This window comes from Fusarium keratoplasticum, chromosome 2 (genome assembly GCF_025433545.1).
Source record: "Fusarium keratoplasticum isolate Fu6.1 chromosome 2, whole genome shotgun sequence".
Taxonomy (NCBI): Eukaryota; Fungi; Ascomycota; class Sordariomycetes; order Hypocreales; family Nectriaceae; genus Fusarium; species Fusarium keratoplasticum.
The window spans coordinates 2,022,988-2,039,224 of NC_070530.1; the positions used below are offsets into that span (position 1 = coordinate 2,022,988).

The following is a 16,237-nucleotide window of genomic DNA, read 5'->3' on the forward strand; positions in this document are numbered from 1 at the left end:
CATTGGGGTAGAGAATTCCAAGATACACAGACACGGAGGGGAATGGCTGCACCTTGGAGGCCTGGAGAGCTTCTCCCACCCGGCATGATTTCAAATATTACCATGCCTTGAGAGTTTCAATTCGCCCAGCCAAACCAAATTCCTCACTAGCATGGATGCAAAGCTTGGCTGGCCAGAGGCTGTGCAGGATATGACGGCTGTCGCATCGTCTCCAATTGGGCCTGAGACCCTTGCCCTGGTGAAACCTTGTCCCTTTCTGGGGGTCGCTTCGACGGCATGCATCTGCCGGCGCCAAAGGCAATTCAAAGGGCAATTAGTGCATACGAGGGCAAAGGCCTCGGCTCTTGGGAGCTTCCGGTTTGATCAAGCGCGCCCTCAGAGCGTGAGTGAAACGCTGCTTGGCTCATACTCCGACTCGGGCGCATCAAACTGTCCGTCGTCGTGGCTGTGTAAGAGATGCGTCCAGGGGCGGCCGCCTCTTGCTTCATCCCTGTTTGAGGCTAACCCCTCGATGAGTTTGGGGATGTTGCATTGTTTTTGGTCTTGATATTCAGAGTATAAAGAGCTTGAAGGTTGACTCGGTTTTGTTTTGATCATCAATCAATTTAATCACACTCATCTTTTGTATATACAAGCCAGCCTTGCATCTCTATTTGTCCACCCGTCTTTCACCATCAAGCATATCAATCAATCAATCACAATGCACTCCTCTGCCCTCCTCTTCTCTCTCATCCCGGCCGCTCTCGCCGAAGTCCACAAGGTCAAGGTCGGCGACGGAGGTCTCACCTTCTCGCCTGCCGACCTCAAGGCCGCCGTGGGAGACACGGTCGAGTTCCACTTCTACCAGGGCACACACTCTGTCGCCCAGAGCAGCTTCGACAAGCCTTGCGAGCCCCTCAACAGCACGAGCTTCTTCAGCGGTGATTTTGACGTCAAGGACAAGGTCAGCAATGAGGTCTTTACCGTCACCGTCGAGGCCGAGACCCCCATCTGGTACTACTGTGCCGTTCAGGGCCACTGCCAGGGTGGCATGGTTGGTGTCATCAATGCTCCGTAAGTTTTCCGCGACACTCAATAGCTTGATGGTATACTAACATTGTACATTAGATCCAGCGGTCAGAGGACTCTTGCCGCCTACAAGAAGGCCGCTGCCGACGTTGATGAGACCGTCGAGCCCAAGTCGACTGGTGGCGGCGAGCTTGGCCCTGCTGCCACGGCCTCCTCAGGCTCTTCTGAGGGTTCCACATCGACTGGAAGCGCCGCCTCCGGCACCGCCAGCTCGACCGAGAGCGCGGCACCCAACGCCGGCATCGAGGCTCGGGGTGAGATCCGCTGGGGACTCATGAGCCTGGGTGTCGCCATGGCTGGTTTCTTTGGCGGTCTGATGATGTAAACGGACATCTAAAGGGGATGGGATCAGACTATGAGAATGGTCACTGTCTGTGAGAATGGAGGAATTTTACTGCCAAGAGCAGAACGGATCGCCGGCCTAGAGCCATTCACAAGGGATCCAAGTTGAAACACAGCTGCTAGCCAGCATGTAATGACTGTACTTTGAATACCCAAATCAATTGAGAATGTATCAATACACTTGATAAGTTTATAAGCATGCTGAGAGCATGCAAATGAACTGAAAGAAAAATATACATTAAGGAATGGTGACTATATAGACCTGAGTATTCTCCATGGCTAGTCGTCTGAACGATCTTCCATCCTCATACACCTCTAGCTTCCCTCTTTCTATGAGAAACTAGTTCTAGGCAAAGTTTGCAGCCTCAGTCGTAGTGGCAGCACGGGTCGAGGTCAAGAGAGTCGTAGCAGTGTTGGCCCCAGGGGTAGCCAAGAAGAAGTTGGCATTGTTCGGAGCAGCACATGTGTTATCAGGCTTGGGGGTATTGTCATCCCTAGGCTGGGCGTAGGTGGTTAAAGCCATGTTCTTGCCGTTGCAGGCATAGCAGTCGAGGTCGACAAACTCGAGGAGGCTGGAATCGTCGGCCTCCGAGATATCCTCAACGCGGTCCGTGTACAGCAGACAGTTGCGCTGATCGTTCGGATCGGAGGACAGGGAGAAGGCGACGCAGCCCGTGTAGGTCGCGCAGGCTCCAGCACACGACTCTTCGGGCGTGCAGTCTGCCACGGTGAGTCTGAGCCAGGGCTGGGCGCACTGCTTGAGCGTGGCCTTTTGGCGGACACAAGTCGGCTCTGGAGTGTCGGCAAACTTGTTTAAGCAGACGTTATCAGCCGGAGGCTGCCAGCAGGGGATTTGCCAGGCGCAGCTACGGTCGTAGGCCCAGATGTTTGTATCGCCAGAAGGACCGGTGGGTGAGTCGGCAGACAGTCTGGCGGAATAAATGCGGCATTCTTTGTGGCAATCATTGACGTAGCGGTACTCGAAATGGCCGCACTCATCATCACCGAGGCAGCGGGCCGCACACTGCTCCTTTTCAATGTTTCCTACGAAAGAGAAGTAGTAATCTGGGTCCGCTGTGACAGGTCTCTTGTCGCAGCCCTTGCCGCTATCAGGGTTGGATCCAACGTTGGCACAGATTCTGCTGATTGTGGGCTCAGATGATGCAGAGGATGTAGTTGAGCTGATGGTGGTGGACTCCTCCGAGGCAGTGGTTGACTCTGCCGAAGTAGTGGTCAACTCCTCAGAAGCAGTGGTGGATACCCCAGAAGCAGTGGTAGACTCCTCAGAAGCAGTGGTAGACTCCTCAGAAGCAGTGGTGGACTCCTCGGAAACAGTGGTGGACTCCTCGGAAATAGTGGTGCTCTCAGATGCCTCCTGGGAGGTGACGGTAGACTCGTTCTCGGCTGTGGATTGGGCTTCAGTAGTTGTGCCAGTCTCGGCATCTTCAGTCTGTGAAGTCTCAGAAGCAGTAGTCGTGCCAGTTTCAGCAGCCTCTGTTTGTGATGTCTCGGTGGCGGTGGTGGTGCCAGTCTCAACGTCGCTGGTCTCGGTGCTAGCAGTGGTGCTGGTCTCGACATCGCCAGTCTCAGTACCGGTAGTCGTCCCAGCCTCGACATCAGTCTGAGAAGTTTCCACGCTAGTAGTAGCAGTCGTCTCAGCACTCTCAGTCTGCGAGGTCTCAGTACCGGTGACAGTCTGGCTCTCCGTCTCAGGAAGCTCAGTGCTGGAAGCAGTCTGAGTCTCAGTCCCAAGGGGCTCGGTACTGGTGGCAGTCTCGCTCTCGGTCTCAGAAAGTTCAGAGCTAGTAGCAGTCTCGCTCTCGGTCTCAGGAGGCACAGTTCCAGTAGAGCTGGCCTGCGAAGTCTCGGTATCGGCAGTGGTTGTAGGGGATTCGACATCGTCGTCATCACCAACGAGGTCATAGTCGTCAATGTTCTGAGGAGTAACCTGGTTGGACATGAAGATGGAGTCGACGTAGATCATGGCCGCGTTGCCGCCGCTGCACTGCATCTGAATAGAAAAGGTAGCCGAGCTGGCCGGGGCACTGGCCTGCCTGACGACGGAACTGTAGGCCGCAGTTGGGCCCGAGGTGAAGAGCGCCTGCTCATAGAAGGGATCACCACCGAGGTAAGCTCTGATAAAGCAGCTCTCCGTGGTCTGGGGATAGAGGACGATGGCGGTATAGAACCGGATAGTGTAGGGGGTAGACGGGTTCAGACCAGTCACCTGCTGCGAGATGCCAACATCCGGACCCAGAGCTCGCTTCGAACCAGAGTCGGCATGCATTTGAACACAGCCATTATCCTTGCTACCATCGCCCTTGTATCCCTCCTCCGCATGCTGAGCATCACCGCTTCCCTCAAAGTCAACGATGCCACCATCGGGAGCTCTGCGGGCGAACTTGGCGCCCTTGAGCTCGTTGGTCACCACGGGAGCACTCGTAGACGTCGTCGTGGTCGTAAGATCCGTAGTCGCGCTGGGTCTGCAAACACTAGCTGAGGCGAGTTGGACAGAACCCGAGAGGGCCAAGGCCGCCAGGGCCACGATGGAACGCATCGTGAGCGAGTGGTTAACGAGAGAATGAAAAGATCAAAAGAGCGGATAACAAAAGTTGGATGATGGAGCCTCGAAGACCCGGCAGAGGATGAATGAGCCTTTCATATAGGGAGCATCTTGACCCGCCCCTGAGCTGGCTTACACGGGCGAGCTGATGTAGAGGCGCTAGAACGGCGATAGTGGCATGCGAAGCCTTGTGGCTTTCAAATAGTTTCACGGACGGCTCCGGGCTATCCATTCCCGATACGGCACTTGGAAAGCCCTCTCAACGGCCGATCTTCCCGATGAAGAAGATTGGCGACATTCCACAATTTCAACGGGGCGTTGTTACGAGATGGAGAGCATGTCGTGTGGTCTTGTGGAGTTGACTTGGAGTCTCCAGCAGCTTGGTTCATGGCGAGAAGCGATCAATCGGTTGAATTGTCAATGCAGGGGTACTCACTGGTCTCTGAACTACTCGGGCTCTTCGCCCCAGCCGAATCCCCCCAGTAAATGAAAAAAAGACCGTTATTGTTTCAGCTGGCCCAGAAATCTAGAATGGCGCATATCACATCAATAGCGCGCCGAGCTAGAGACCAGCCTAGCCCAAGTCCCCTGATCGGCGGAGCTGCAAGGGCGAGCAGTCATTGGCGATACGGATCAATAGATTAATATTGGCAAAAAAAATCTCTCGATGCCCTCTCAAAGGTGCTCTGCCCCGTCTGTGGAGTAGCGTCTAGGATCAAACAAAGGGTTGCGTGATAGGCAGCATTACACTATTGTATGCCACTTTGGAGCCAGTCAAAGGTATTCAACAAATCAAACCGAAACCCCAACGAATGCGGCAGTAGTGATCCCAGAGACTCCAGATCCCTGTCGTTTTCTGCAACAGTGTTTAGATGCTGGTCAAGCACGCGCTGAATGATAGCTTGACAGTCGCTACACATGATGCTGTTTGGGGCAGTCGGGCCAACCCAATTCAGAAATGCAGCAAGCAAGCTCAGCTGTTGGACGATACTCGACCGTGATAGCTCAGAGTTTAGGGGGTGAGTACCATAGAACGTTGGTCGAAGTAACTCTTGACAGAGGATGCCACCCCCAGGGGCGGCATAAGCCATCAACTATTATTCTATTAGAAACTTGACACTCGATTAAATCGCGGTAACTCACCAGCCATTCGAAATTGCGCCGCATTTCGGCGAATCGATCCTTGTGTATCCAGAGGACAACCGTGACTCTGACTAAATCAAAGCTGGTGGCAAGCAAGTTGCCCTCGTCAACCCCACCGTGCTGGAGGAGCAGCCTCTCCACCAAAAAGATGTTTCGCAGATGAGCCAGATAAGTCAGGATCCTGACATAAAGAATTTTAATGTCAAGATCGGGGTCGGATAGATCCTCGTGGTTGTATTTTAGGCTCGAGGGGTATTCAGAAAAGACTTTGAGTTGACGTGCCTTGATGCTTCTGGCGGAATGTCAGCTAATGTGTCTCTAAGAAGCCAGTCAACGTACTCGAGGTAATCGAGCGTGATACTAGTATCGTTGCCGAGTGCAATCTCGACCAGTTCATCGAGGACATAAGACATCATTATGCGTGCCCTCATGAGCGTGACGCTGCGAACCCTTCCTTGGGTTTGCCATCCCCTGTCGTCCAGCGTTTTCATAGCCTCGGCCAGAGTAGCCTCGTCCGACATTAAATCCTCATCTTGAAGATCTAAGGGGAGCGCAGTTGAGCAGTAGCGGCGACTTATGAGTGGGGGTCTGCCAGAGAAGGAAACGACGGATTTGTCGGTGAAGAAGATGTAAGAAAAAAGACGCCGCTTGTATTCGGTGCAGAATGAAGGTGCTTCTTTCTGGACTTGTGATTTTGAGGCACCGTCCTGAGCGTGAAGCCCGAGGAAAATCATCATGGACACAGCTAAGCTATGCGAATCCCAGAACGTAGAGCCTGTCTTGATTCAGCATCTGGTTCTCAGGCATGCAGCCATGGACTTACTCGCATCTCCATAAATCAACGTCCCAAGCGTACCCTTTCGGCGGCAGAGATCAAGAAGAAGGGCGTTGCCCGCGGTAAAGTGACGTGAGATTTTGATACAGTAGCCCAGGCTAGTCAAGGCAAGTTCGGTTGATTCTTTGCCCGGCATCCACTGTAGCTGGCGGGAATCAAGAGACCCTAGAGCATCTGATAGGCCCTCTATATGAGCCCAGAGTAGACCAATTGCTTCCCATCGTAGTTTGTGGCCACAAAATTGGTCCATCCAGTCTTTTGCACTGGTCAAATCATCTCTCATAGGCCGTGCTGTGTTGCGGCATAGCACATCGGCAACCTTTTCTAGAGGGGAATCGTGTTGAGCAAAGTACCTAAATATGTCTTGAAGCGATTGAACGATTCGAGCTACCGCAACATGGGTCCAGGATTTCTTGCTGGCGGACGAAGGATCACCGTGGAAGACCATGCAGGCGTCTCGCTGGCCAGGGAGATACTGCAGAACGAGAAGACACATCTGACGGGTTGGGAGCGGTAGGTCGTGAAATCCAATGTCCAACTGGGATTGCTGCCGAGCTGTGTCTGACTCAATATTTTGAGAGTCGGGCTTTTCGAGGATGGACAGGCTATCTCTGGTTTCCTTAAAGACGGAGGCATGACTTGTTGACCCGAGATAACCTGGACCAAAAACAGAGTTGCGCATTACTGTCCTGGAAGACTGAGATGACGGAGAAGATACTTCAGGTTGTTCCGAGTAAAATGGAATTCTGCTCCTCGATCGTGGAGTTGTCGTTGTATAGACGCATCGGCTGGCCTCTCCTCGCTTTCGACATCGATCACAGCTAGGTCGGGTGTGATCGCAGGCTACTTTGCGTGCTCGACATGGATCACAAGCTTCCGGTCTGCCATTTGGCCGTCGAGGCGGATGATCCTGGGTGGTTCTCATTTCAAGTTTTGGGAAAGATTCAAAGATGAGGTGAAGTCCAAGTATAAGTTGAAGGTGAGGAACTCGTCGTGTTTAAGGTGCCGTAGCTCGGACCGAAGCCATCATAGGTAGATTCTACTGGTTCATTCTGCCTCGAAAACTGGGTATCCGGCTTCGGCTTCGGCTTCGGCTTGGCCAGCTTAACAATTTCTATTGGCCTCAGATATTGTTTGAGGATGCAACAATTGACCAATCGTCAATGAATGTGGATTTTTCAATTTTCTATGCCAGTCTTTCGGATACCGAGATACATCACATTCTGGTTCCTTGAGTCGCGCACTACCTAGTGGTGCAAGGTTGAGCTCTGACTCCTTTCAAAGGTCTCAACTGTATGAGAATAGTTTATGAGAATAGCTGATTAGAAAAAATGTTAAAATTATAAGGGATATCCTTAAGGTAATGCTTGAGATATTTTATTTCATATTTTATTATTTCTATGATATCTTTAGAGCTGCTCTTGGAGGAGAACATACGAACACTCTTCTCTCGTTGGGAGGTGTGGGCGGCCCCCACCAAGGGCTGAGAAAACTGATAATTACTTGTCCCCATGCTTAACCAACTAGACACAAGAATTGGAGAAAACAAGTGAAAATGTGACATACCTTGAACAAGAGACCGAGTATATCTTGCAACCATATGCTCTCCCCGAGGATAATCTGTGGGTCACGGACCTGCAGCCCAGCCTCAAACCTAGCATTAGCGCGCAGGCGGGGTGCTGAAAAGCGTAAAAGCGGCGGGGCATGGCCTGGACCTTTTTTCTGCCGTCGAAATTTCTGTCGCAAAGCTCAGCTCAATCACTCCAAAACATTTGCGACCATGGGCAAGAAGAGCTTCAGGGTACGCACCCCCCGACCCCTAACGCGCCAATTGCGCTCTGCTGACATGACGCGACACACAGGGAAAGAACAGGAGAGGAGGCGGCGGCGGCCGAGGAGGCGCGCAGGCCGGAGGTGGTTGGAGAGACTATCCCGTCATCCCCAAGGAGAACGAGAAGCTCCAGCGCTTTTACGACACCTTGCTCCAGCTCCCCGAGGAGGAGAAGAATGCTTACTGGGAGGCTCTCAGACGCGAGCTCCCCAACAGCTTCAGGTTTTGCGGTTCCAAAGGGTGCGTCTCACGTGTCGCGGTGTCGCGAACTGCCTGCTAACCTTGATCGCCACACAGTCACGCCCTCACCGTCAAGGGCCTCCTTCAGACCAGATACATCCCCGAGATCGTTAACATCGAGCACCAGGATGGTCGCCCTGTCGAGCCCCCCCAGCCTGTGCCTTGGTACCCCGACGATTTGGCTTGGTGGATGACCACTCCCAAGAACGTCATCCGCAAGTTCCCTCCCTTCGCCGCGTTCCAAAAGTTCCTGGTCTCCGAGACGAGCGTTGGAAACATTAGCCGACAGGAAGTCGTCAGCATGATTCCTCCTCTGCTGATGGACCTCCACCCTGGCATGACCGTCCTGGACATGTGTGCCGCGCCTGGAAGCAAGGCGGCGCAGCTGCTTGAGATGATCCACCAGGGCGAGGAGGCTCGTGTTCGCAAGGTTCTCCGATCTTTCGCCAAGGAGGACGGTCTGGAACTGGGCGCCGAGACGCAAGACGAGCTCGAGGCCGATCTGGAAGCCGACCCTAGCGATGCCGGAAGAGCGACTGGTATGCTCATCGCCAACGACTCTGACTACAAGCGTGGCCACATGCTTGTTCATCAGCTGAAGCGACTTTCTTCCCCCAACCTTCTCGTCACGAATCACGACGCTACTCAGTTCCCCTCCATCAGGCTCCCCCCTAGGGAGGGTAACAGCAAGCCCACCTATCTCAAGTTCGACCGTATTCTGGCCGATGTCCCTTGCTCCGGTGACGGAACTCTGCGCAAGAACGCCAACATCTGGAAGGATTGGCAGCCTGGAAGCGCCCTCGGTCTGCACCAGACTCAGATCAGAATCCTGGTGCGAGCTCTTCAGCTACTCAAGGTTGGCGGTCGAGTCGTCTTCTCCACCTGCAGCATGAACCCCGTCGAGAACGAGTCCGTCGTTGTTTCTGCCATTGAGCGATGTGGCGGCGCCGACAACGTCGAGATCGTCGACTGCAGTGACCAGCTGCCCAACCTGAAGCGGAACCCTGGCATGAAGGACTGGAAGATCATGGACAAGAGCGCCAGGATCTGGAGCTCCTGGAAGGAGGTTGAGGACTTTGCCAAGGAGAGCCCCGACAACGTCATCCCTGGAAGAGTCGTCGAGACCATGTTCCCTCGGGTTGAGGGTTCTGACTGCGCTGATCTACCCCTGGAACGCTGCATGAGAGTTTACCCCCACATGCAGGACACCGGTGGCTTCTTCATCACTGTTTTGGAAAAGAAGTCCGAGTTCAAGGCTAGAAATGAGAACGATCCCAAGCCTCAGGCTCAGCCCAAGGCCAACGGCGAGGCCGAGGCTGCTTCCGAAGAGAAGGAGCCGGCTAAGGAGGAGGCTGAGGCTGTCCCCGCTGCCACTGAGGCCGCCCCTGTTGCTGAGGAAGCCAAGCAGGAGGATGTCGCTATGGCGGATGCATCCACCAACGGACATAAGAGGCCGCTGGAGTCTGAGGATGCCGAGGATCAGCCCGCAAAGAAGGCCAAGACCGAAGTTGAGTCGTCAGCTAGTGCCACGCCTGTTCCTCAGACTCAGGCGAAGAACCAGGAGGGCAGCAAGCCTCGCCGAAACGGCCCTGTTGAGGAGCCCTTCAAGTACCTTGACTCAGCTCACCCAACTGTCCAGAACATCAAGGACTTTTACCACATCTCTAGCCGCTTCCCCGATGACCGGTACATGGTGCGAAACGAGATGGGTGAGCCCGCTAAGGCCATCTACTACACCAGCGCCCTCCTCAGGGACATCCTGACTGAGAACGAAGGCCGCGGAATCAAGTTCATCCACGGTGGTGTCCGCATGTACATGAAGCAGGACGCCCCGTCCGCTGAGGTTTGCCGATGGCGCATCCAGGCTGAGGGTATGCCCATCCTTCAGGGCTACGTCGGCGAGCCCCGCGTTGTCCACCTCCATAACAAGGAGACCTTCCGGAAGCTCCTCATCGAGATGTTCCCTCGCATTAACGATGGCAAGTGGGAACGATTCGATGAGATCGGCGAGCGTGTTCGCGACATCGGTATGGGCTGCGCCGTCCTCCGTGTTGAGCCCGACGGCTCGGATCCCGACTTTGCTGAGCGTATGGCTCTGCCTATCTGGAAGAGCATTCACTCACTCAACCTTATGTTGCCCAAGGAGGACCGGTCTGCTATGCTTCTGCGTATCTTTAACGACACCTCCCCTCTTATCAACGTTACTCTGGAGAAGCAAAAGGTCGCCCAGCAAGCTAAGGAGGCCGAGGCTGGTGAGAAGGAGGCGGTCGACGTGGCGGATCTTCCTTCGCCTGAGGAGCCTGCTGCGGAGCCAGTGAAGGAGGAGGCAGCGAGTGAGACCAAGGCGGAGGAGGCCGCGTGAAATGAGAATGGTAAACTGGGTGTACACGTGTTTGATTAAATTTTGGTGTTGTTACAATGTTTAAATCATGGCCAGGGATGAACTCTTGATACAGATGGTATAATACATGGGGCTTCCCCAACGTGTCCATTTACTCGTCCAAAAGACCGACGGTCCAGTGCACAATTCTGTCAACGCCTTGGCCGTTGATAGCGCTCACCGGGATGGCAGTGCAGTCCTTGGTCCAGGCATTCTCGACGCCGCTGGGGTGCGGCTTGTCGCCCTTGGTGATGCCGTCAAGGTACTCCTTGAGCTCTCTGAAGTTAGCCTGGGTTTCTGGTAGGTCGGCCTTGGTCGCCACAACGAACCACGGCTTTCCAGCAATCTGAAGAGCAGGGGTAGTCGTAGAGTCAGGGAGTCCAGTCTCAAACTCAGGGGGAAAATTCATGGGACCGTCCAGGTCTGATTCAAGGTCCCAGTCAACGCGCGAGTCGATCTCGCGGTCTGCCTCCTCTTCATCGCGCATCTGAGCATACAAGCCGACCTCACGCCATAGCGCATCCAGAGCCTTGACAGCATTGCCCGCCGCAAGGTCAATGACAAAGGCGAGGACACCAGCACGCTCAACATGACGCAAGAAAGCAATTCCGAGTCCGCGGTCCAGATGAGCGCCCTCGATCAAACCCGGAATGTCAGCAATGGTGAAACGGGTTCGTGGCTCAGTTTCGACCTCCTCGGGCAGTCCCATCTGAGCGGGATAGCGGCGATAACTCTTGATAGTAGGCCGACCAGAATACTTGTCAAGAACAACAGTGCCAATATTGGGCTGCAGAGTCGTAAAAGCCCAGTTACCAACACGAGTACGGCTGTTGGTAATGGCGCGGAGAAGGGTGCTCTTCCCAGCATTGGGGAGACCCACCAGCCCAACGTCGGCAAGGAGCTTGAGCTCAAGCTCAATCTTCATGCTAATGGCGTCCTCTCCCTTGGTCGCGAACATTGGGCGTGGATGCGCTCGCGATGTGAAATGAGGGTTCCCCAGGCCACCGATACCGCCGGTTGCGAGGAGGATGGGCTTGGGCGTCGGACGAGACAGGTCGAGATGGATCTTGGGCGGAGGTTGCTTATAGAGGCGATGGCGCTTCGGAAGTCGAGGGAAAACGGTTTGCTTGACATCCGTCTTGGATAGACCGGGATATAGCAACCACTTGCGACGCTCAGGGTTCTGGTCTTCCTCCTCATCCTCCTCAATCTCATGCTCCTCCTCTTCGTATACTTCTTCGCCTTCCTCTTCCTTCTTCTGCCTTTCCATAGCAGCCAATCGCTCTTCCCTTTTGCGCTGCTTTTCCTGGACACGCCACAGCCGCATATCCATCTCCTCCTCAGCGACGGGATCCTCACGTTCCAGCTCACGCACAACCGTTCCCACAGGCACCGTTATGATGACATCGTCTCCCCGAGTACCGCTTTTTGCACTTCCTTGACCATGTTTCCCCCGACCCGCGCGGATAAAGCGCTTCCGCGCAAGCTTGTGCAGCGAGGTCTCGCCGTGGGCGGCCTGGATGTAGACGTTGCCTCCATGACCACCGTCGCCGCCATTGGGAGGGCCCTCGGCGAGATATGCCTCACGCAAGAAGGAGATGCAACCGTTTCCACCTCGACCAGCATATAGGCTTAGCTGGGCTTTATCGGAGAAGCTTGGGGCGGCATAGTCGTCGGGAGCTGGGTTGAGCCGTGTCTCTGGGAGGTCGTTGACGGTCGAGTTGTAGCGTCGTCGGAGCGCTGTTACGCTTGCAAAAGCGTGCCTTGACGCAAATAGCGACGGGTAGAGAAAGGGGAGGAAAGGCGCAGACGCGCTCGGACAGCGCGGAGCCATGGCTGACAATTGAGCGACAAGCTCCTGCTTGAATCAAGCAACGATGTGGTGTTGAAGCTCATTGACGCCAAAGCTTGGCCAAAATTTCTCCGATAAGAGCGGGGCCTGGGCGGGCAGGTGCGTTCACAGGAGAGCCATCCATAGATCTACACCATGACGGATATCTCACGGGTATCAGCCTAGGAAAGTCTAATAGTTAAGAAGGGGACGACTAAGCTAAATCCTGTCTTCGAGTCGCTCTATTTGTAGAAGACCGCCCTGGTCTATTCCTTGTCGTCCAATCTTCATCGCAATGTTACCGCGCTTCCCCGCCGTGGTCAGGAATAGGTCCCAAAAGGGAAAGAGGACTTTAGTGAATGTAGGCAACCGCGCATGCCTCAGGTTATTATCTAGGACTCTCTCGTGAAACTACTAAGGCAGTCAGGATCGTTCATCTTAAAGCTACGGATCTCTTCCTCTTCTTCTTCTGTCCCTCTTCGCCGGAAGCGAAAGACGATAGCCGATACCGGGTTTCTACCGTCTTCGCTCATCTGACACAATCAACGTCCCATTGCCACTAGTCGATGCATTGCCCTCACGGACCTTGTACCCGAGAAGTAGCTGTACGATTTGCCGAACGCTTTGGCCGGTTCTGAACGCACAAGCCAGGTTGTACAACCACGCAAATGTCAGTATCTTGTTGATGGGATTCTGCCCTTTCATCTAGGATACTAGAAACTAACAGTGAATGCTGATAGCTCGCGAATCAGCGACCCTTCTCGATGACTTGCCAATCAATGGACTCTCCAACGTCCCCTGGCCGTTCGTCTCGCCTCGCCCCGTCGGGATCCTGCAGCCAGACCGTAATGGCCCATAGTTGGCGCTGATTGCCATTCGGCCAGCAAGTGGACTGAGACCGACCGACCAGCCCCCGATAGTGATGGAGCAGCAAGCGGCTGCTGACGCCAAAATGCGGTGAATCGGTGTTGCAGCGGACGGCAGCGCCAACGAAACCAAACGAGACTCTTGTGCTCTCCCTCACATCCGTGGACTGAGTCCTCTGTTCCCTCTCTGCCGCCGGTTTGCCTCTTCGCTGGGGCTCCTTGCTGCTGACCTCGATCTCTATTCGTCCAGTTTCGGCAAACGGTGCCCTGGCTCACCACCTCCAGCCCAACCGACTCCTCATTTGTCAAGCCCGACCATCTCCCGCCTTCTTTTAAGTTCGTCGGTTGGTTCAGCTCTGAGACTCGCTTCTCTACATGAAGCCCAGCCCAGCAGCCCTCCATCTCTCGGACTCGGTCAACTTCGTCCCAGTTCCTCACGTCCACGTTCCACTCGCGCTCGACCTCCACCCCCTCCCAGAGTGGTACTGCTGCTGCTGCTGCTGCTCATCAACACCACCCTTCCCGGCAGCGACACCTGAGAGCCGCAGCATCGCCCAACGACGGTTCGCCGCCATCGACCCCTCCCTTGTACCAGCTCGAGGTCATTGGGTCAGCCTGCATACGCTCCGTGGTCCCGCATTCGAGCCACGACTGTAGACGTGGTCCGGCCGTCCTCATTCGATCTCTCCACATAGCTTCCTTCGCTTCCCCACGCGACTTCTTCCATCTCGCTCTTCAGTTTCTCCCTCCCCTTCCAGCTCGAGCCCCGAGAGCTGCTGGTGCTTGCCTTGCAGGATACATACTGGCTCCAGCGAAACAGCTGCTCTCTTCCCCCGTCTGCTGGTGTTGAACGGGCATACCAGACCATTTTCACGCCTGGTCTCGTTATCTCCTTACCGCCACGCCCGACAGACTCTAACACGGACGGCTCGTGCCTTTGAGCTACTGGTAGGTCAGTTTTTGACTCTTCTCTCCTCTGCAATTACACTTCCTGGCCCCCATCCCCGGCCTACGTCGTGCAATCTCGTCATCACTGGCCCTCTCTCCTACATCACACCTCATGAAATACGCCTGCGGGGCTGGAGGGGGATCTCAAACCTACCTTCACGTCGATGTCATGAGTTGACCGCCCGTTGCACACGACCCTACCCATCTACCTACCTACCTACTTTCCCCGACTCGACTCGACTCTCTCCGGCTTCGTCGCCGCCGATTTGTCTGCCGCCTCCGCTAAGATGTATACCAGAAATTATCCGTTTGGCAAGCCCACCACGTACAGGATGGACCCCGATTGCGCGATATGCCACGCTCCGGCGTCAATGGCATGCGATTGCGAGGCCAAGGGACTTGACGTCGCCGTCAAGCAGGCCGAAGACCGCATGATGCGGTCGATATACACAGAGATACGGTTCGCAAGCCCGACTGATTATCAATCCCGACGTCGAGTCAATCCTAACTCTACATCTTGACAGATCTTGGGTCCGAGGACATGCACAGGACTACATCCTCGAGTACTTCCGCCTCCTCACCGATCAACGTAAGACGGCACACTCTGCCCACTTGGACCGTATCACCGCCCACGCATATCACTATTATCACGCACCACCTCACCCGACGCAGATTGCCGAAGCTCAGGCTTCCCTCAAGCGCGGCATTGATGAAGATTGGCAAGCGAGCGTACAGCGATATCCCGAAGTTCTTGAGTATTTCTTTGGCCTCGTTGAATTGACCCTGCCGGCGGAGGATGAGCCCGCGGTCAAGGATCCGCCCTTGGGTTCACTGTCAAACTTCCGCAAAGTAAACCGTCGAAGCGGAAGCGGCGGCGCCGGCGGCGGTGGTCCAGGAGGCGGTGGTTCTGCTGCCGTTGCACCCGTCGGATACCGCGACCCGGCCGCACTTCACTCTCAAACACCTCCTCCTCCCATGCCCCGACTCGATCGCCGCACGCCAGGGCCCCGAGACAGGCGACCTGCTGGCTTCGGGCCTCCTCCACCACCGCCCGCAGCGTCTTACTATCCCAGCTACTGAAGGCGGCCACGACCGACGGACATTGCCAAAGCCATCCATACACAAGACAGCTGCTGCAAGGCATGCATACAATGCAGCCAAATCATATCATTACGACTACTACGAACATCACGACCATTGCATAATTGGGGCGTGGAGTATTACCGGCATAACAGACCAAAGTGGCATCATCATCGAGGATTCTCAAAGTTTGGGCCAAAGTTTCCACCTGTGTTGGACTAGAAGCCTCCCCGGTCTGGCAGTATTTTCATTTGGAGTATTTGGTTGGGGATTACCAAAGTTGGGCATATTTGTATTTGAAGTCAAGCAAAATACCACGCCGCAGAAGGCAATATTTCACTCAACCACGAGCACCCCCAACCCATCATGGATGGTCACAGACAGACCCAATGGCCTGCCGAACGAGACAGTTGCCGCACGCACGCAAGCGAGCGAGCGGCCGAGCAAAGCCAGCAGCATTTCTTGGCTGGAGGAGTGGGGGATGGATGATCAAAAGAGGGGCGTCCGAGGGCAGCTGAGGCCATGGCGATAGGCCGAAGATGAGCTGGGGGCTGGCTAGTGTCATGCCCATACCTGCATATTGCTTCAACCTATTATCCGCGGATCTATGTGTCTGCAGTGCAGTGAGACGACGGGGCTTTTGCAAGGTTCGAATGCGGCTGGTGGTCATTGATGCACGCATGCAGGGCAACACCAAAGGAGACGATCAACCAAGCGAGCGCATATGCCCGATGCATGCCAACTCAGGTCTACTCTTTTCGACTCCTCATGACTCTTCATCAGGCTCTCCCCATTGAGTGGTAAGCGAGCGATTGACTAGAAGCGAGGGTCACGATCGGCAAGATATTCGATAGCCGAACATGAATTACATCACGCAAATATCCAAGCATTCCCAGATTGAACCAACTGTAATTTTTTCTTCATCTCTCGTTCTTCTTTCTTGCGCATCACCTTCGTGAAAAAACAGCGCCTAATTACAAAACAGCACGACAAGCGCTTTTATATTCGACCAGGAGGTTATATAGGGAGGGAGGGAAAAGTGTGGAAGCGGCAAGAGACTCGGCATAATTAACTCAGTGGCCAGATGAGCTTCGAATAACGTTTGAGGGC

At 54.6% G+C, this 16,237-nt stretch overlaps 6 protein-coding genes across 6 annotated transcripts; 3 read left to right on the forward strand and 3 right to left on the reverse strand.

The window, feature by feature from the left end:
• Window positions 1-700: 700 nt before the first annotated feature.
• NCS57_00254800 (Phytocyanin domain-containing protein) lies at window positions 701-1,393 on the forward strand (the record flags this gene model as incomplete). Its single annotated transcript, XM_053052577.1, has 2 exons — window positions 701-1,053; window positions 1,108-1,393. 2 exons carry the CDS (start codon window positions 701-703, stop codon window positions 1,391-1,393), a joined length of 639 nt encoding a protein of 212 aa, XP_052917823.1.
• Window positions 1,394-1,756: 363 nt separating this feature from the next.
• NCS57_00254900 (uncharacterized protein) lies at window positions 1,757-3,967 on the reverse strand (the record flags this gene model as incomplete). Its single annotated transcript, XM_053052578.1, has 1 exon — window positions 1,757-3,967. The coding sequence occupies one exon, from the start codon at window positions 3,965-3,967 to the stop codon at window positions 1,757-1,759; it is 2,211 nt and encodes a 736-aa protein (XP_052917824.1).
• A 755-nt stretch (window positions 3,968-4,722) lies between these two features.
• NCS57_00255000 (Fungal-trans domain-containing protein) lies at window positions 4,723-6,633 on the reverse strand (the record flags this gene model as incomplete). Its single annotated transcript, XM_053052579.1, has 4 exons — window positions 4,723-5,067; window positions 5,117-5,408; window positions 5,456-5,891; window positions 5,940-6,633. 4 exons carry the CDS (start codon window positions 6,631-6,633, stop codon window positions 4,723-4,725), a joined length of 1,767 nt encoding a protein of 588 aa, XP_052917825.1.
• Window positions 6,634-7,683: 1,050 nt separating this feature from the next.
• NCS57_00255100 (SAM-MT-RSMB-NOP domain-containing protein) lies at window positions 7,684-10,384 on the forward strand (the record flags this gene model as incomplete). Its single annotated transcript, XM_053052580.1, has 3 exons — window positions 7,684-7,752; window positions 7,814-8,022; window positions 8,080-10,384. The coding sequence occupies exons 1-3, from the start codon at window positions 7,732-7,734 to the stop codon at window positions 10,382-10,384; spliced, it is 2,535 nt and encodes an 844-aa protein (XP_052917826.1). The 5' UTR covers window positions 7,684-7,731.
• A 130-nt stretch (window positions 10,385-10,514) lies between these two features.
• On the reverse strand, window positions 10,515-12,236 carry NCS57_00255200 (uncharacterized protein; the record flags this gene model as incomplete). The annotated part of the gene is made up of 1 exon (XM_053052581.1): window positions 10,515-12,236. One exon carries the CDS (start codon window positions 12,234-12,236, stop codon window positions 10,515-10,517), a length of 1,722 nt encoding a protein of 573 aa, XP_052917827.1.
• Window positions 12,237-14,334: 2,098 nt separating this feature from the next.
• Window positions 14,335-15,127, forward strand: NCS57_00255300 (uncharacterized protein; the record flags this gene model as incomplete). The annotated part of the gene is made up of 2 exons (XM_053052582.1): window positions 14,335-14,507; window positions 14,572-15,127. 2 exons carry the CDS (start codon window positions 14,335-14,337, stop codon window positions 15,125-15,127), a joined length of 729 nt encoding a protein of 242 aa, XP_052917828.1.
• Between the last annotated feature and the right edge of the window lie 1,110 nt (window positions 15,128-16,237).